Here is a 21,786-nt window from a genome sequence, read left to right on the forward strand (position 1 = left end):
CAGTCAGGCCGATGTGTCCAGCCCCGAAGAATTAAATAATCATCGGCGCCCGATCGAACACCGACCGGCCATTGGCTGGGCGCGACGAATCGCTCTGACCGTAACTCGTCGGCCACGCGTGAACGCGCCGCTCCCCCCATGTCGCCGCATGCATATCGTTGTATTAAGGTAATCACTTAATCGACGGGGCCCACGCACGTGTCTCGCAAGCGCGTGCGAAATTCAGGAAACGCTTTCTCGATAATTACGATGCGCCTCCACCTCGTGGTGCATTTTAAATACACATGCATGATCAATTTCGTACGACCGGTCCCGGGCTCTCCCCAGCTCGTTGCTTGTTGCTCCATTTTCACGGGCGACGACTAAAACGTACCTACGTACCCATGCTTCGACGTCGAGCCGCACGAAACGAAAAAATAATGAGAGGAGATTGTACACGATGTGTTAACGTTATTTAATAAATTTAAAGCGCGTCATCGTGAATTATCTTCTTATTAAGGAATAACCTGCTTTCCCCCCTTTTGTTACGTGCAATTTACTCCTGAATTATAATCGTGAATTTCAATTGCATCCTACCTAAATGTTCTACAACCAGACAACGATTCAATATGATTAAGTACAAATAGAATTTATACTACGCAAATTTTTCAAATTGTTACTCTGAGATTTTGATATCACTTTGCTGTAATTTCAATAAATTCATATTTCTACAAGATATGTTTGGCGCAAGACACATCTAAATTCGAATACCTCGGGATTGTATAGACTTTTAGAACCTCGTATTAAAAACAGCACCGCGAGAGTCTAAGAACTTAAAGGACCAAAAAAACCAAAGAACCGGTCCTACAGAATCCCATGTTATTGTATCTCTAAAACCTCTATGATAGTCTCGCGTTATCGACGCGGGGAATCGATAACGGTTTAATTTAACGCCTGCTTGCAGTGTGGATCCGTGTACTATCTCGTGACGGAACTCGCGACCGGCGGCGACCTGTGCACACACATTAAGGAGCAGCCGGCCGGTAAACTGGACGAGAACACGGCGAGGCTCTACGCCAGACAGCTGGTCGCCGCGCTCAAGCACATGCACTCGAAAGGAGTCGTTCACCGGTGAGTCACCCGTGCTTTAGTCGCGTTGCGCGCGAATTTTCAGACGGTAATTCGCGACTGGTCCATGCGAAACTTTCTAAACTTCTTTGCAACGGGATGTGTAGAAACAATTAATGAAAAGTTTATATTTTTCCTCATAAAATGGAAATTTGATTTAAAACCGTAAGAGGGAAATTTCAGTTCGAGAATTTATTCAATCATTACAGGATATTTAACGTAAAATAATAGCAAAATGTAAGGGAAGATGCGATCAAATTTATGCCGAGAAGAACCCCACGTTAATCTGATCAGAAAAATTAAATGAGAGGAAATGAAGATACTTAATAAAAGAACTCCAACTCGCTGTTAACATACGATGTTCGTCGACGGCCGTATTTCTGCGAACGGTATAAATTGCACTTAAGATGCAACAATCTTATGAGGATCTGCCGAGCGCGATCATTTACCCGCGTCGTTTTCTTCTCCACGGTCTAATAATATTCAACCGCACGACGTGTCGTGCCTTCTTTTTTTTCCAGTTGACCGCGGTGATGTACGGCGTTGGCCGGCCGTATCGTTTAAATAAAGAAATCGTCCGGCGTATTACACACGGGGGAGAACGCTTGCGATCGCGACCCTGGAGAGCCGGCTCTCTCTCTCTCGTCCGGCCCGTCTCGTGCGATCGCACCGTGTCGATAACGACGCGTGTTCCTGTTTATTACGAGCGGAATTACACTCGCGAGGATTCTTGCTCGCGCGTTTCCTCGACCGGGAATGCTCCCTCGTCGGCCCGGCTAACGATTAAAAGCAGCTTCCTGAATTAATTGACCGGCAACGGGCAGGTTTCCCCGTGTGTTGCTCGTGCAACGCGTGCACTAATTTTGTTAGCGTTTAAATTTATCACAGTACACACGATAGCTATTTATATCTTGTATCCAAGAATTATCTCGAAAGCACTTAGAAGTATCACCTCTAGGTTTCCGACACCTCGCATGAATAAGTTAGCGCTATGATTGAAATTGGAAACACAAAATATCATTTATCGCTTCTATTTTTCACCACATTGTATTTTCATATCACATCCCCTAAGTTAAGCATATTGCGCACGTATAAGCGAGACTGCTAAATCGAAAATTGCGTAGATCATTTTTTACGATGAATCCCTTTGCCCATAGGCATATAGGGTGTCTCGATACCACACGGTATTTTTCTTCAATCATTAATGTTAGACATCAACCTAAAAGTGGCTGTCGCTTCAAATGTGTTGGAGGACAGTTAGTCTTGGAATTAATTATAAACTACATATATCTATAAAATCTGCGAATATTATCTGAGAAAATGTTCGGTAGATAATCCATACACCGTATATATCTCGCGTGCGTTAACGTTCCCGGCGCAGAAAGACCCGTATCGCAATATTTCGGCGGGCGTCGCGATGTCGTATGCATCATCCGTAAAGGGGACCCGGTGATTTTCAACATGTTCGCGAGGAAGGCGCCGCGTCGCTTTCCCCGCGAAAGAGGAGGCGTAATGACGCACGCACGTGACGCGTTACGAGGTGGAGTATAGTTCGCTTTTGTTGCTCACGAAGGATCGGCGAATATAAAGCAGCCGGCAATATGGCGTACGACACGGCAGTTTGTTTTCGTCGAAAGCGCAAAGTCTCAATCTCGGATGATGGTGATAGATCGTCGCTCTCACGGACTCGCACGTCACGGATGAGGGAGGCAGCGGGGAGGGACGAAAAGGGTGTCGGACTGCGAGGGATCTCGCAAGGAGGGTTAGGAAAATCGCTATAAGCGATCGCTTAACCCCTCGAGAGATTAGCCCGTTTCTCGTTCGCGCGGGGAAAGAGAGAGGCAATGCTTCCTGCTAATGGAAATGGAGAAGATTTGGTGCTAAGGATAGTTAACGATCACTGCCCGCGGATTCGTTCTTTTTTGCCATGCTGTGTATTCTCAGATTAAGACAAACGAAGTCAGGAGCTACTTCGACTTATTTCTGATAAAGAACGTTTCAGTTCTTCTTCCGACGCGTTATCTTTGCGAAAGTTGTTTTTCAGAATTATCTTGATAAACTATGTGATACACGTGTGACTAATGATAGCCGATATTCTTGATTCAAGTTCCCTTCAATTGCTTAATCCAACTGTAAACAATTCCATAGATCTTAATACACGTTGCGTGTTAAGATTAAAGGTGTTTACACAGAATGAAGATATGAAGAAAGATTGCTAAATGATAACGAAACAGACAGCAATGTTTATCTTTAACTAAAGAATTAAATTGTTTGTTCTGTATTTTCTCTTCATCCGATGTTGTCATATATCGTCACATACAATTCCGAGAGATTCTCCGCGGATTTTCTCGACAAGGGATAGTTGCGAAGAGTGAAGGGAAGAAGGGAAAGAGGAATCCTTTGTATAGCAGCCCTCTTCGCTCGGGACCGCCGAACATCCGCAGGCTCACGTTTTAATTCCGACGAACGCCTCCCGTTTGCTCTGCCATTATTCGCCGGACAAAGCCATGATCCTCGAGCCGTGAGGGCACGGACTTCTTGCGGGATCCTCATGAACGGGGGCCGGATTACGATTCCTGTACTATGTGCGCTATTCTACCGGAAGAGAGAGAGAGAGAGAGAGAGAGAGAGAAAGACAGTCCCCTGATATATCTGATGAAAGCCGCCTCGCGTGTTTATTGACGCTTTTACTTACGCAGGAAAACTAGTCCCGACAAGTAGTAAGAGTAAACGGTAAAGCTGTAAATCGAGTACCATCGTGTTGCACGCCGACAGTATCCAACGGAACCGGTAGCAATTATTCTATACGCGTTTGTCTAAACGCCTATTTCAATTAATTGTAAGTTATTATCCTCTGCACTCTATTACAGCTACTTGCACGATTAGTTCTCTCGACGAGAAAATATTACGTTGGACTTTCTATGGACTTGTTCTTAATCTTCAAGCTACATGTATTCAGATCTGCAGCCATCTACATAAATAGAGAATATAACGAAATATTAACTTGACTCAATAACATCTCCCAATATTTCCACAAAAGAGTATTATGAAAAATTGAGAATAGATATCTATTTCTTCGCGTGGTGGATATGAGATATGAAAAGACCCTAACGCGAACTTATTTATAAGAAGTTTATTCACCGTTCTTGGAACCGTTCTTGGAGAACGGACCTTACAATGCTACCGTACGGTGTCAGGTCGAAGTTCGCCGGTGCAAAAAAATCGGGCGTGTAAGCCGGTGAATATTCAACAGAGGCGAATACCGTTATAATCTAGGATGAATTCGCCTCAGCGAGCCTCTTTCTCCCACTTTTTCTCCCTCTTTCTATCTGTTTCTTCGCTCGCCTCAGATCACGTGCGAAACGAGCGGGAGAGGAAAAGGCGGAAAAGCATCTCAGAAAGTATCAGCGACCGGCGGCGCGGCGGTAGAAACGTTAATGGACACACGGGCACTCGGTTATCCGCCTAAGTATAGTACTTACGGTGCCTGTATATCTTTCGGCCCGTTATACGCGTAGTTTCGCCAGTCCGAAGCGCTTCCGCCGGCTGGCTAATCGAGTCTATGGTTGGCTAATTGGCTCCGTTCGCCGCCGCTGACCTTGATCTCTCGCGGCTAGTTTTATTTCGCCATTTCTATTCCACCAGCGTGCCATCTCGTCGTCGCCCGGATGTCGCGTCGATTCTCATCTCATCCGCACGAAGACCACAATTACCTCGCCCCGAGAAAGTTTTTTCGTAGGGATGACGATGGGCGAGAGATGGGTAACGAATATAGTTACAGCGCGTTCTTACGCATGGTAATTAAGATGTGGGGAAACGTGAAATGCGGAAGATAAGATATGGCTATGACATAGGAAACGTACCTAGTATTGATTACAGCTAATATGTATTAATTAATCCAATCATTTTTTGCTAGATATTATTTCGTTAACTATGAAACTTTAGATTTTTATAAATACGAGTGTATTATTGATATTATAGCATTGTGTATAAATATTATAAAAGAAAAGATTACTTTTTTATTAATGGAAACTCTTGGTTTCCATTAATTGTAAGATTTTTTTACGTAATATATCTTTCGTGTCAATTTTAATATAAAAGATTGATGATTAAAGGCAAAATATATCACAAATATATCCTTTAGGTTTCTACCCGTGGCGAGTGGAGCATTCAAATCTCGGAAATAGAAAGTCCTCGTTGCACCGCGGCGCGACAAAAGCCGACGACACATGTAATAATGCCAGATCGATCACCGAGATCGATCGGCGTGACGAAACGGTCGATCGGTCGACCGATCGATCGATCGGCCGATCGCAAAGGTGCAACGATGCCCGCGGGTCTCACGACGTAGCTACGCGACGGTGTGTTCCACGAACTTTAGCATTTGTGCTAACCGCGAACGGGGCTGCTTGATAATCCACATTAACATGGGAATAAGATGCATTTCGAGGCCGGTGCCGAGCCTCAATAACGTATTGCCTATTACATGGAAACGATACCGCTCAATATCTCGCTCTCCGCACACACCTCGGACACGTCCGCTCCTTGCGACAGCTCTCCTCTACTTCTTACACCGAACAATTTCAACTTGAGGCCGCGGCGAAACTGAATCGGCAGTTATGCCGGTTTCACACGGACAGAATAAATTTATCAATAAATTCGACGACAACTGACTAGATTTATTTGTGAAATATTATAAAAGTATATAACATAATAGAGCTTTTAAATATTTTAAAGAGAGCACGAAATTCTACAAATTCTTAATTATATTACAGTAACAAATTATATCACATTACTTTATTGATAGTAATCAATTATTCGATTTGTGCTATTTTTTTATTGTTAAAATTTGATAACATATTACGTTGTTTTTTAAATTAAATTAACAAAATTTTCAATAAAGAGGGTTTTGGAGGTCAGACAACAATCTGTTAAAAGGCTTAAGGATCATTCTAGCTTCTATAAAGGATTTACAATACGCCATTTTATGACTCCTATGAAATCGATCTTACTTTCACGGTCATGCTTAAATATAACTCACTGGCGTGCCCCTCTGAAATAATATTTATTATACTCGCTGGAACTGCACGAGGATGTTCGTTTCCATCGAAAGTACTACGAGTTCGATCATTCCCGCTGTGGAGAGAATTTAAAGTACGGGATTGTTCCCCGATTTACTACGCCGTCCGTAATGGACACGTTGCCTTCCAAGTTTTGTAATCGATATCGCCGCACAGAAGAATATGACAGTCGTCATCGCGAATAACGAATATGCTTCAATTTATTCGTAATTTTCGTTTGATACTAGAATATCGTTCAAGCGAGACAACGATTCCCAAATGATATAAAAAAATAACTTCAATTAATATATTACTTCACAATATATAGTAAAAATTAAGATAAAAATTAATTAACACTAAAGGCAATAATCCTAAATTGATTACACATATATTTTTTTAATTGCAATATTTTAAAATACTTTGCCGTTAATAATACTTTAACATTTGTCTATTGTCAAATATTACGTGTCGCCAATTTTTCTGAAAATAACAGCTTGATCTCCCTCATTTCTACTTTATTTCATATTCTCAGGGTCTTCTCTATGCGTCTCACGGGCACATATTAAATTGTTCGAGTAATCCGATCCTTAGTTATCGCCTGCGAAATCGCAACATCGGGATGCGCGGCAGGTGCGCGTCGTAGCTCGCGAGACATCGAACTTGATCAGCCTCCGGATGAGGCGCAGGTGCTGCAGAAAAGTTTCTACGGGTATGAGTCGGACCGCGAGGGCGATATTTTCTGGCTTCCCGCACCAGGCAGTTGACAGGAGCGTGATATAGGGACGGAGGAACGGACTCGATTGTTTTTCCAGCGATAAGACGGAGACGGCGGCGCGGGCGGGCCGCCTTCTAGAAGACCGGGGATCTCCTGCGGCCCCCATCGCGCGCGGCACTCGCCATTACCGCACGGAAATTACCTCGAAATTAATTTAAACTTTCATAACAAGTAAACTGGTCGCCAGAGACGAAACGAGATAGCGGCGGCCGCCGGATCATCCCAAAGCGAAGTGGCCGGATAGCCGGCATCGGGCCTACTCTTAATAGCCATTTCTGAATCTCTTGTGAAGTATTAATTAACAGGAAACCGCTGCGGTCGAACGTTTCGCGGACTATCTATCCTCCTTTTTCTCTTGAGTTTTAATTCCAAGCGTTTCCGACGTAAAACTTAGCATTTAACTGTCTTACTGTAGAAATATTTAACGCAGTATTTTTATGGTATATTCTAAGGTAATATAATGATAATATTACTTGGAAAAAATTTGACAGATACTAATTTATTAATAGTCCCAATAAAAAACTATAAACTCAACTTTACAGTTGTTAATAGAATTAAAGTTATGGAGAGCGCGCGCGCGTCTATTTCCGTTTTATCCTGTGCGAATTCGCTATCTTGTTACAGTCGTAATGCGAGAAGGCCAACTTAATCAATGTGCAACCATAAAGAAGGATAAAAAGGGAGGCAGTCTCCTCTACTAATACTAATTTATTCTGTAAAACGCTTACACCGGGGTGCGATTTGTCTCCGGAAAAGAAAAGCGGAAGCGGGAGCAGGAACAAATCGAACGCACGTACGGTTTGTCCGTTCACCCGACACTCAGCCGGGTGATTTATTTCTTAAATCAATTAAGGAGATCTGTATGTCGAGTCCGTGGGGTGGTCTTAGAGACGGGGTAGAGCAATTCCAGGCGAAGCCCGCGGTTCTTGCCGCGTTCGCAAAGAGGGTGAGAAGATCGGAAACATGAACGGGATTGGCGGGGCGTAAAGACTCGCGAGCGAGAAAGACGAGATCGATAGGTGCAAAGGAAAAAGCGTATAAAAAAAAAGAGGGAACGGAAGCCGGGGAACGCAATCGTCCCGCTTGCTCGCTGCGGTTTCTCGCCGTTGCGAGAAGGATCGGAGACTCAGCGATTTCGAGATTGATTCCGCACGTTCGCGCTCGAGAGAAGTCACTGATTAAAAAGCGGTCTTACCCCATTAAGGAATTGAAAATTAAAAAGATTTGTTCTAGGATCAGGAAAGCTAAAGATTATCAATTACCGCAGTCATCGAGAGACTTGTGTGCGCCACGCGTACAAATATTTGCTAATTCCATTTTAATCTGAAGAAGAATACTGCCGTCGCGAACCGCCGCAGCTAACTTCAGAATTTATCAAAGCTTAGCTACTCGGAAAAAGAATTAATCCATTATTATGGGAAAATAATTTGTAGACTCAGCTTTCCAGCAAATAAAATTAGCATTTTAAATAAATCTTCTTGCTATCGATATAATAACTGGCGAAATTGCCACGACAGCGTAAAATATGCTGCGCCAGCAAACCTTTTTCTCCGCGCATAAACTGTCATGTACAGGAGTTCTGAGAAGCACAAAGCTACAGAAATAAATGATCGTCGTGCTCGTTCGGGCATTGATAACGACAAACTGTATAATGTGCCACAGTATTCTGTGCAACACCGACAGTCAGTTTATCCTGACAGGCTTATGGTCGTTCAGAAACCAAGGACGAAGTTTATTACCCCTTTTAATGCGATCCTCGAACGCGAACAGTGGCAGCTAATGGGTTAAGCGTTTTCGCGTTTGTCCTCTTCATGGAAATCGCTAAATCTCATACACCATCGTATATTTGAATCGATAGCTCCCTCCCTCCGTCTCTTTCTCTCTCTCTCTCCCTTCCTCCCTCCCACCCTCCCCCCCCCCCCCCCCCCTCTCTTTCTCTCTTCGTACGGTTCGCAATCCGAATCCTTGAATTGCCTCCGAGAGAAAATCCGGTCGCGGACCATTGCTTTCAGCGCAAGGGTGTATTGGACGCGTCCGATCGAGCGGATCCTGTCGCAACATCCCCTTGGCAAGGAATTCCGGGATTGCGAGCGACGTCGCGCGCGTGTACGTACGTGTGTGCACGCGCACGCGCACGTGTGTACACAAAAGGCCCTGGTCCGAGAGCTTGAAGAGGAATGACTGTAGCGGAAGGACCGAGGGACCGAGCTAGGCGGGAAACGCAATTAGAGCTCAACTGGTCGGTGTTAGGAAGAGCTTTCGGATGAGAAGGACGAGGGAGGACAAGAGGAAGGGAGGGATGGCGAACGAGCAGAATTTTCCTGGGGTTTCTGTGGGCGGAGACCGAAAGCGAAAGATCGTTCCGTCCTGGCCGACGGAGACGGAGGGTCCGGCTTCTAGAAATCAATGTGATATCTTTTGCGGTTGCTGAAAAAAATTCAAGCGCAAGAGAGCACCAACCATTGATCCTTTCCTGTTTGTAACGCGACTTGTTCGAGAGCGAACAGCCACTTCTTCTTAACGCGACGTTTACTTTAATCGCAACCCGTTATATGGCAATATATCGCGTAGCTTTATGTTTTTAGGTAATAAGTTTGATTACATTTTATTTTTAAAATATATCATTTTTCATTATTATGAGTATTTTTTTATTAAGCGATGCGCGTTTTTTATTAGCAGCAAAAATATTCTTATAATTTTCTCCCAAATAAAAATTCCATCGTTGAACGGTTACAAAAATAATCGACTTAATATTACAGGCCTCATATACCTATGTCCTCACAAAAGATATAAGAGATTATATATATTCTTACAAAGGACGTGATATATTTGCGTCATTTTAACAAGATTTCTCGAATATCCAGTATTGTGGCGTTTTCAAATGACTTCCTCGAGAGCAGAGCAAATCGTCCGTGGCTGCGATATTTTCTCAAGATCATCTCGGCAGGATTGTCTCCGCGTTTATTTGCGACACTAACAAGTTTTGTGCATTTAATGGAGCGTAACATGCGGCTAGCATTTTGATAAATTCAACTTTCATTGGAGAATACCCGGAAAAACATACATAACGTCATTAATTTCCTCGAATTTTCGTCCATAAAAATAGATATTAGTTTTGCATATCTATGAAATTTAAATTTTATCTGAAGCAGTTTTAATCCCTGATTTCGACAAACATTTGATCCTTCTATTCACTATATTTATACAGAATGTTTCAATTCAAATGGCTCGCGCTTTATTCGCCCAAGAAAGACGTCGAGCGTCTCCAATATATCGGATGAATTTAAATCACGGGATTTCCTTCCGACTCACCGCGAGTAGATCTAAAAGCGTATCTGCAAGAAAACATCTCGAAATACTTTCGATACCATTCGACGATTATTCACTCGGTTTCCAAAGCGGAGGAAAGAGCTACGGAAAGGCGAGCAGGGGAATTTACAGAAATGAATGAAGACGGTTACGGGAGACGGTTCTATCAACATACGTGCATTTCCGCGTCTCGCCTTCTCGACGTCAGGGCGACGTTATCACGTCGCCGGAAGCGCGCTTTGGCTTTCGTCCTGTGCATCTCGCGTCAATTCAATTTCCACGGAAAAAAATAAAGCGCTCCGCGTCGCATCCTTTTCGCGACACCGTCTGGTTGCATTTGCATTGGAAGATTCGCGTGAGCGAGCGAGCGAGCCTTGAGAAATCTCGGATCGGTGCGATCGATCGCGCAAGGTCAACTGACGTTGTTAATGCGCGGCACGCGCTGACGCCATCCGGTTGCATTTGCATACAACAGAGGAAACAACGCTGTTGGTCACCGTTGGTTCACCGTTACGCACCGCTAGGGAACTTTTCCCTGAACACGGATGAAGGACGCCGCGGCGACAACTTTTCCATCAAAGAGATGAAGAACTAAAGGGACAGTCTTCACAAATCTTACGATGAATTTACTTTAACTAGAGTCTTTTACTTTAACTAGATAACTAGAGTCTATAGAAATTTTTCATTTGAAATCCGATAAGATATTTAACATGAAAGATAAAAGACCGCCCTTTGGCTTGGGATTATAAGAAGTTATCACAGATTTTAATTTAAAAAAGTTACATTAGAGAGATGAAATTAAAACATTGTAAAATATCGAAGTATAAAAATAAAGGCCACGTAAAAGCATAAAAATCGGCCACGTAAGATGCAACAAGCGTAGAAGTCGTTGTGAAGAAAAAAATATATAAAGAATAATACATGCGTATAAAAAGCAAGGAGATCAAGTATATACGTCGTCATAATCTACCTACGAATTATGTCTTTCAATAGACTCCACGTAAGTCCAGTAGACAGTGGGCTTGTACCTCGTTAATTTGCAAAACAAATACATTTTGTAATCTAGGAGCGGCGTTCGCGAGCGGATTATGCAATTTTTTTTATCTGTTTTTGTCGATCGCTATATATGTATCGATAGTACAAGTTGCTGCATGCTCACCGTTCCGAGAGTATCTTGACCGTCGTTCTCTTAATCGCCTATCTTAAATCTTGCGCAACGATGTGTCGGTTCTGTCGCCCTTTCGATGAATTTTAATGACCGTCACGAGACATTTAAAAGTCGCGGCGCGTAAAGATAGACGTATGCGCTCAGGTTCCGGTTTGCCTTGCGCATGAAAGCGACAGGATTATACTGACGACCGTTTCTTTCGTTTTTCCTCTTGTTTTTTTTAACCTCGTCAACGCGACATGCCAATTCACGTTGGTATTAATACGCATCTGCTTCATTAGCTAATAGCATTTCATTAATACCGGCTTCAATGCAAAAAATTCGAGGCCTTTCACCCTCGCTCGATTGCCGATCTTAAACAGGCAATAATTCAATCCATTCGCAATGGAATTATTTTCACTTTTAAGATTCTATCAAACCAAATTGTTAAAAAAAACATACAAGTATTACTCATAATCTCCATGAATTTTTTTTCATTTTATATATATTTTAATACTCTTCAATTATATTTTAATACCAAAAAGGTATAGAAGAATAAAAACATGGGAAGCATGAAAAAACATTGATTAAATTATCTTAAAGAAATGATTGATTGTTCATTGTAGAATTTACAATGGACAAAAAACATGTGAACCTTGGGATACTCCCGCATATGAGTGAGTGCTACTACCTACTACAGACGCAAACATCCGCGCGTTGTAACTGGTAAAGGGTTAGAGAGAAAGTCGTTACGGGAGTAACATTATTCCTCGCCTCGGTGATGGCTTGGCGTACGAGTGCATTGTCTCGGTAATTCACGAGCGAATTTGTCCGTTCCCCGCCACCTCTCCTGCCCTCAGTCGAGCGCTAAGGAAACGTGCGTAAATACGCATAACCGGTCTGGCACGCTTTATGCACTCGATAATGGTGCATTTACTCCCCTCTGTTCCCCGTCAAGTGCATCACTTGCGATATACAGCTCGCTATAGGTCCTTCTCGATCGCATCTCTTTTCCGCCCTTTTCTCTCTCGATTCGTTTCCTCTCCTTGCCCCCCTCCCGCCTCAATTTTCGTTTCCTTTCTTTCGTGCTCTGTTATACAAATTCTTAGCCGGCTGTATCGCTACAGCGCCGCTATATTATCACGTGTATATTCCTTATTGAATAATAATATTTAAGTTATGGCAAATCTAACAACTCTCGAGGAAGTACATATAATTAATTGTGGTTGGTTAATGTTCTCCAGTTTTGTTTTCAGGTTTTTGTAATTTAAATATTCGCATTTCTTTGTATTTCTTTATTTTACTATTCTTTTTCTTTAGATCGTCTTGTAAATTATAAAATAAACTTAATGAATTAAGTTATTTGTGATTCAAACTTCCTCCGTATTCACCCTTGAGACATTTTCTGGCAGACCATTATAATTATCAAAGTAGATATAATCAGATACAATCTATTAGCCCTAATACCCCATTCTATAACGAATTTTGGCGCTATATCGTTCAACCTACATCTCTTTCCCGTAACGACGTAGTTCGGTAGCGTAGGTACTACCGCTTATCAAAAAAATCACCAGCGCTTTTTGCGCTCACATTCGAGCGTAAAACACGAACTTCCGCGATGGGCATCTTCCCTCTCACACGCAGCTCTCGCTATTATTGTCCGTTCGCTTTTATCGCCGCCACGGTGTAATAATAAATCCTCCCTCCCCTCGTTTATGGTGTGAAAGAGGGAGAGAGCGATCTAAGCTGGTGTACCTGAGAGATATGGGAGGAATATATCGCTGGGACGATTTTACGGAAGGCTACCCGCGATAGAGCCGTATCCTGTTACGAGGAAACGTAAGGCGGTGTGACGCGCGAACGATTATCTCGTAGACGAGACGAGCACCTTTGATGTCTTCTGTGACACGAGGACACACGCTCGTTCTCGTGATTCTATTCAAGAGCTATTCTCGTCTTCCAAGAGTATCCTCTTGAAAAACGTCGTCTATACCGAGCAACATTTTTCTTGGGAAATAAAAAATCGAAATATCGATCGCGAATGTAATTATTTACAATTATTTAGTGCGCTTTCCAACGTAATTAATAAAATTTTGGTAATTAGCAGATCTGTATGAGATACAAACTACAAAAACATAAAACTGACAGTACAACCAGACGAGAGTATGTACTTTAACTTACTCTTGCCATCAAATCATCATTTCTCAACTGTATTCTTCTATATTATTTAAATTTCTTTGGTTTGAAGCTTATGCTTCAGACAATGTTCAGATATTATTATTATTATTCAAAGTCTTCTTTTTTAGGTTTTATTTCCGTCGTACCGTTATGGTAAACGCCCAGTGTTAATCATTCCTCGCCCGGAACATAGTTGCGATAGCTATAAAATCATAAATACGAATATTTAAGCATCTACGGCATTTACAATTTCTCGGTAGCTTGAAACCTTCAGGACCATGATCTATCAATGCATTTCCGCCGTGAGATAACGGTCGATAGCTCTACGCGCGCACGAGTCTTTTTAAAGTACCTACGCGGCGTGAACGCGCGGCGCCCGACGAAAAGCCCGTCTCGGACGAGTTTATAGTCGAACGCTATAAAAGCGAAAGAGCAATATAAACCCATATCCGGGCAAGCTTGCAGCGGAATGGCTAGGCCAATCTCGGATATCTTTCATCTTTTGCCGCTTCCCGACCAGCAAGAGACCCTATAGGAGTACTCGGAGTACTTCTGGTAAAACCGCATCCCCCTCCTCGTCTCTGCACCTTGTTTTCCGTCTTTCGTCCTGCCGATATACCTCTTTCACATCTCCATTTTAACTCGCCTCCCCTCGACTCGGTGAATCCTCTGACAGCGGCGGCGCGGGCGCGGCGGTATATGCTATAAGCCACGAATTCCCGATAGATTGATCGTAAAAACGACGTTCATTGACTCGCGCGTATCTGAGAAACTTCAGACCCAACGCTTGCAAATTGGTTGCTGTGAACCACGGGAGAATCCTCGGGATCTCTGAGATCGCTTGATTTTACAAAAAAAAAAAACTCCGGTACGATAGAATTTAAAGACGGAACATTTTCTTAAATGAAAATTTTATTTCATTTCATCAAAATGTCTCTTAATATCAAATAACTACATAATTATGTCGATATTTTGATATCGAGGTACTCTTTTTTTTTAATTTGTATTTGATATTTTCACTAATGCCACGAATGGATCGATCCTTGCGACATGTTAAATAATATCGTCGACAGAGTGTGACTAGTGACAAATGTCGAAATTGGTGAGTTCGACGGAGAGTGATCTCGGTCGTTTGTAAAAGAAAGGGGGGAAGCCAAAACCAGCGAATCCAATACCTACTAGTCAAGGACCAAAGGGAACGGAGTCTCCGAGAAGGACTAATTTACGCGGAGATTGACGCTCTCTCGTACAGCCTGACACGTTCTAATGGAAAAGATGTGTCTCTAATATCACCGACTGATCGACCATCGGGAAACTATATCCGTTCACGGCAAATCCCATCGGAAGAACTTTCGACTTGCTTGCTAGTTTGCTCGCCAATACTGCTAGTTACTTTCTTTGGCCTTTCATCCTTTACTCACAAAAATTGTGGAAGATTATCATTAATTTCAAATCATTCTAAATTTTGCCGTAATCTAATTGCAGAAGGGATCAGTCTTACCAGACTTCATGTCGAGATGTTTTGTAAAATATTAGCTTTAATATCAAATTTTTTGACGTTGCTGCAATAGCATCTGCTTTTCGCGCGTCCTATCGAGCAATTCACTACCGATGCTCGCGATGCAATCTCTTTTTCCCGAAATTGGATTTCCGGGCTCGACTGCATGGCCGCGATCATACCGTCGCACCGCATACACGCTGTGAAATTTAACGCTCGCAATTACGGATTCCGCACCGCGTCGCATTTTCATCGCGACGCACACACGGTGGATATATTCGATTACAAATTGATCGTTCGAATGGGGGCTGAACGCTCGCGAAACAATGAGGATTAACGAGTAGCTCTAATTCACCCCGTTATGAAAAGATAAAAGTAACGAATAACACACCGCACGCAGGCGTTTTTATCGTTTATTGTTCGGTTCTGACGCGCATTTAAATATGCATTAAAATACTGTCATGAGATTTCCGTCGCGCTTTTCAATGCACTCGGATACATTAAATAAATATGGTCTCTTTGATGCCATAATAAAGCGTATATTAGTTGCTACGGATAAGCCGCTATGTGATTATAAAAAAGAAATTTAAAAAAGAATTTCCGAAAGTTTTTGAAAAATAAATACAAATAAAATATTTGCATTAATTCATAGCAAGGCCATATATTAAATAATAATTATAATTAAACAGTAGCTACAGAAATGATAAATCTTTCACCAGATAAAAAGTTATTGTATTATTTTTTAATTTTATTTGTCTATAGTAATACTATATGTATAATTTAAGATATAAAAAATAATCCGATAATTCGATAAGATTTAATTTGTTCCGTTATGTCATCTATATTATAATTAATAAGAATACAGTTCATGAGGTGTGAGATCATACTGCACAACTAAAAATTCTCAACGGAATATTCCTCTGGATTTTTACATTCAAGTACATATTTTCTGAAAATCCCATTCGCGATAGGTGGATATAAATGAACTGAAGTTGACCACTAAAAACCAGAATTTAAATGTATGGCCGTTCTTGCAATAAAATACCAATGCGCGACAATGCGCGAGGAGTTTCGAATATGCGTACGACGCCTAGGTCAGGTTGAGTGGCGTGCATCGACCCTGAGGAGTCGATAGCGTCGACGATGTTCGACGTCGCGTTGCTCGCAGCAGCTCCCTCGACCTCTCTATCTGTACGTTGAACCTGAGGGGTTCGGTACGTCGCTCTCGAGCGGGAATCGCACCCCTTCACGGCTCCACGACCTCCCGACAACCTTCTTTGCCTCCTCCTCGTCGTCCTTGTTTCTCTCTGTCTCCCTCTTTCGGTCTCGCTCTCGTCTCTTACGTCGACTTTGGTCTTTCGCACACATACACTCGCCTACGCACACCGCAAAAGTGCCAATGCTCCTGACGCCGACGTCGGCCCGTCGTTAATTCCCTGCCTCGACGCCCACGATCGGTGTTTTCGGTCTTAACTCTTTGTTACGCGATGAACACGAACGAGACAGATACGCTACTTTATCTAGTTCGCTATATTTATAACGCTGTCGAAGATATCTGTGATCTTTTGTAAATTTTAATGGTTAAGCGATTTATCCGATGCAATTTGTCATTATAAGAAGGATCGTTTCGCAGAGTTTCGTTAGCAGCATTTTTCAACACAAATTAAGCTTTTTTTAGAAAATTTTTTAGATCAGATTTGGATTAAATTGTTAACCCTGCAAACGTACGCTCCTTTTCGGCACCCACTAACGGTATGGGAACGTTTGCAATCTAAAACTTTACTAAAAATTCTGAAAAAATTCATAGTTCTTTGAGATCTTAACAGTAAGTTTAAATAATAATGATATTATAAAATTAATTTTGCAATTATTAATTTAATCGTTGAATCTTTGGAAAATAGCACAGTCGAAATAACGACCCGCGCGTATGATTGCATCAGGGTTAATATTGGTTTTTTCATCCTTATATCATTTACTATACTTACATATATGTGTATACTTACACATATACATACTTACATATATGTGTGTGTATTCTTTTCCTATACTTTTTTCTTTAATTTGAAGAAAGTTTTGCGCGTGTAAGACAACTGATCAATCAGAATTCAATGAAATTTTGATTGAATATAAATACTTACAATTAGTAAAATATCATCGATTTTTCAATAAGATATATTTCACATTTGCGTAAGATATTTCGATATTTCTTCCCATCATAGACACGGTCGGCTTTAATATCGATTTCGCGGCCTGAAACCGCCCAAGCGCCCCGACGAGGTACCGTTCGAGTGTATTTGACTGGAAATTGACCCTTAGGAACTTTTAATGGGCACCCTGCCACCCAAGCCTTTTCCGCTACTCCTCTCCTCCTCCTTCATGTGACCCTTCGAGACGAATCTCGTAAAAGATTTCCTCCGAACGCACGTTCGGTCCGAAAAACATTGCCCTTCATTAAAAATGCAACCCTCCATCTCCCGTTTTTCAAAATCTATAATAGAACATGGTACAATTCTCGATACAATTAGAATTACATGGCTACAATTATATTAAATCTAAATGTAGTCAACACTTCTATGTTGACACAAAGCTATGACGAAAAATAGTAAAGTGGTATAGTTTGAACGAAGTAACAAATATTAGAAAAATGTTATCTCAAACAATATTGTTATATTACTTGTTACATTTCTTCTCGTATTACTTTTCTTACTGAATTTTGCGATGTATATGATGTCAAATGAATTCTAAATATAAGAATTTATTCTTCGGGCTGTATAAAATGTTCCGATACTATTTTTGAATCGCTAGTAAGAAAAGAGAAAAGAACTGTCTATATAACAAATAAATTATGAATTCGCAAAGCAAAATTAAAAAGCGAATTAATAAGGTAATATAAAGGGAATCGATCGCGAGGGGGAAAAATGGACTCGTGTGTATCGTTAAAACACCCGCAGAATTATCGATGCTTTCCTATCGAAGTTTAACCACCCTCACTGTTTCGCGGCCAAGGGAATCTCCTTGAAACGTATCCCCCCTCTTAACTAACCTAACGCTATCCAGGGAAGTCCGCTAATCTGGCTCTTAATACGAGTATTCCCTCCCTTCCCTCGCCACCCCTGGAGGCGAAGGGCCATCTCTTGCAGCGAGTAAGCCGCTATAATGATGCATTATGTCGCAACAATAGGCAATGCGGCTCTGGTTCGAACGGAAACCCGAGAGCTTCTCCCGGATTCTGTCCCCATCTCTCCCCCATCCCTCTTTCTCTCTCTCTCTCCCTCTCTCTTTCTTTCTTTCTCTCTTTACTCTCTTCTCGCAATTATCATGACCGTGGAATGCGCGTCAAGCTGGCTTATTGTGAATTCGAGCTTAAAATTAATTGCTGGCTCGCTCGCGCGGATTTGAGCAGAAGAATGGCGAATGGCTCGAATGCCGGGTGAATGCCGGCTGTTTAAGCACCGTGATTTATTTATTGATTTCTTTGAGGCGTCGTCACTTGAATTTGCCGTCTGAATTTACGGATCAATCGTATTTAGATTATTACGACGTAACATTTTCGCGTTTGCGATTCACGAAATGATCTCGATGTAGCTTGCCGCGTGGATTACTGAACGTAGGGTATAAGCCGTATTTTCTGTGCGTCCATATGTAAGTTAGGCGGTAAACAAAAGAATCGCAAAGGGAACTGCTATCGCTTTTATTGAAATCCGGGATTCCGCACCGCCCAGGATTTCATCGCGCCAACGAGCATTAGCATGTCTCGCTGGCGACGTTCAAAGACGTCGGCGGATCTTCAGTGCGAAGATAAAAGGGACCTTTTCGCGGTAAAAGACGTGCTGCCGTTTTTCTCTGCGACCTAACGCGAAAAGAGACGGAGAGCGAGCTGAAACCGCACGTAGGGACGTGCGAAAACACGCGACAGAGGACGATGTGCTGAATAAAAAGGGCCGGATGGAGAAACGAGGGGGGGGGGAGGGAAAGAGTCCGGATAGGCCGGAGATAAAGCGAAATAACGGGGGTATATTTTTCGGGTTTCCCGCGAGCTCTCCGCAAGCGCGATTTCTCGTACCAAATAAAAATAGGAGCCGCGCGGTCGCCATAAATATTCCGGGTTCGACCCCTGGGTTTCGACCGGCGCCCCCGCTCAAACCCTCGTTCACCATGATGTATCCGCGCTCATCTTCGACGCGTGTACCACCCGACTTTCCTCTCCTGTACCGCGCGCTTCCTCCCCGGTTATCCGGTCGAAGCGACGCGCGTCGATCCGCTCACCGGCCACCCTTTGTGATTTATTCGGTTTCTTGGTTAAGGCTTAATGGATCGAAGCCGAAATCGCGGATTTTCTCTGTCGACGTAGCCGAACACCCCGGATGTTACACGCTGATTTTTCTATTAATGCGACGACCAAAGCATCTAATATTAGCTTTTTTATAGTTGAAATCCCTCAATAAACATTACGGCCACTACAAAAATAAATGGAGTTAAAATATGTATATAAACAAATTAAATATGACAATATTATCTTTTCCTCATTAATCTTTATCATAAATAAAAATATTAGCATAAATTCGCATGATGTTAGAGTAAAAATTAAAATCGATCTGCGTTCTTTACTCTATTTTATAAAACGAGAGAGAGAGAGAGAGAGAGAGAGAGAGCCATGAAAGCTCTCTCAAATTTTCAGCCTGATCGATATTTACACACGTGCGCACGTGGATTAATCGTGTATAATTTAAATGATAAACCTCGAAGGGGATCCGGACACTCGGCAAGATTTCAGAGAAGAAAGAATCCAGGGCGCCATGTATATATATCACTCGGAAAGAACTCGGTGGTCCCATCGCGAATCGAAAAATCCTTCTCGCCCGCCGTTTACATATTCCATGCGATATTTCAAAATCCCTCGCTTCTCTCTCTCACTGCCCCGATGTCCATTCTCTTATACACTCTTGAACGAACCGCGAGGATAGTCGGATCCCCAGGACCCCCCAGAGTGGCGATCCGAGGTCATCGGCGCCTGCAACCCGCATCCAAATCAGGAAGCTCTCTCTCTCGTTCTGTCTTGCGCGGCTCCGTCGTCCCTTTTTCTCCCACTCACTCACGAGAGAGAAACGAAGAGCGAGGAGTAGGAGCAAAGAAAAGAGAAACGGGGTGATGTATGTGCCTCGATATACGATGTACGTTGGATCGGGGCGAGAGCATCGACGCTCGTTACAATATTAATGCGGTTATTATACGACGTCACATTTAATGGTGCTCCCAGGCCCCTTCCGAGCGGCTATAATTCACCGGCCGGGCCATCCGGCTTTTTTTCGCCGTGGCCGTCAACAAACCGAGAAAAATCGAAACGATCGCGAAATGCGTTTCCACGCGAGTGCAAACGCGAATTTCACGGGAGGGGGGGCAATCCATTTGACAAGGGTATCATTTCACGGAACTGCGGATTCTAGAAAAGCGCGAGGAGACCGATCGGCCACTTAAACACTGTGATTTATCACAATTGCGTTAGGCAGTAATAGAAAGAAACAACTACATAGAATGGAACATATGAAAAAGTTCCTCGCGAAACTCTCAAGCCAGAAGAGGCTTTCGGAAATGGACGATCGGTGAGCATCGAGCACGTAGGCAGTTCGAGGCAAAGCCGCGATTTCGGTCGGATATCGAGGCACGTTCGAAAGTTATCGTATGGATAAGCGTGAGATGAGCTTTGGAAAATGCGGATCTTCGTCAAAATCTTCTCGTTGATATTCCCCTCGACCTCCAAACTTTCGTGCCGAAAATATACGCGAGTTGTAGAATGCAGATTCCCAAAATAGAGACGTATATTCTGTGCTTGAGTTAATTTCAAATTTATTTACACGAAAGATTTAACGGAATTACAAGCTAAATTTTAACTCGTCGGGATAATTAATATCAGAAATAAAATAAAAATTTTAAAAATCTTGTGCCAAATTAAAAATCGCGGATTTTATAAAATCGCGATGAAATTTATGAGATAGCCTGTACGCAACATTTCCACGTGCAATATCGCAAACGAATCGAACCACTCGACGTGTTAATTCATCACGACATCACATCGATTCGCACGCTCGCGATAGGGTGCATCGGCATTTTTCTGCATCGCGCGTAATCCTTTCTCGCGTGTGTGCATGATGTAGAAAGTTTAATTTCCCACGCCTAATCCAGATACAAATACAAGTCGCGGCGGTAGATACGGTGATGCACGACGGATGAGTGGAAAAAGAGAGAGTGAGAGAGACAGAGAAAGAGAGATTTATGCCTCCGCTCACGCTAGTTTATTCTAGCGGAGTTCATATATCCAGACGATTACGCGCGACGACACGGCTATTTACGCAGCAGACGTATCGGAGCGCAGCTTTAAATCCCTTTCAGCCGTGTGCATCGCGCGGATGCATCGTCACACACCAGGTGTGTGTGTATCACCGTGGCCGTGTTCTCCGCCTCGACGTTGTCGACGACGAACAGTCGACGCCGGTAAGTAAAACGACTCGCGTTATATTTATTATCAATTACATGGCGAGCGCGTACGGGCCACTCCCGGCGAGCGGAAGGTGTCCTGGAACAGGTTTGATTAATAAATTAACGCACGGAGGGGGCCCGCGCCACGTCGGCTGGCCCCATCCCTCTATCCGTTCCCTTTCCCCGTGAGTGCCCGGTGTCTGCAACCTCCTTTTCGCGAGAGTAACTGGTCCGCCGA

General features: G+C 42.9%; 1 protein-coding gene across 1 annotated transcript in view; it reads left to right on the forward strand.

The window, feature by feature from the left end:
• The window catches only part of LOC112468405 (MAP/microtubule affinity-regulating kinase 3-like), a 205,761-nt gene that overhangs the window by 173,276 nt on the left and 10,699 nt on the right, over nucleotides 1–21,786 (forward strand). Inside the window, exon 5 of the mRNA XM_025037558.1 lies at nucleotides 944–1,110. Coding sequence (XP_024893326.1) covers nucleotides 944–1,110 — 167 coding nt within the window. The remainder of the gene's footprint in view (nucleotides 1–943; nucleotides 1,111–21,786) is intronic.

Source organism: Temnothorax curvispinosus, unplaced genomic scaffold, assembly GCF_003070985.1.
Source record: "Temnothorax curvispinosus isolate PA1 unplaced genomic scaffold, ASM307098v1 QBEX01018442.1, whole genome shotgun sequence".
Lineage (NCBI taxonomy): Eukaryota > Metazoa > Arthropoda > Insecta > Hymenoptera > Formicidae > Temnothorax > Temnothorax curvispinosus.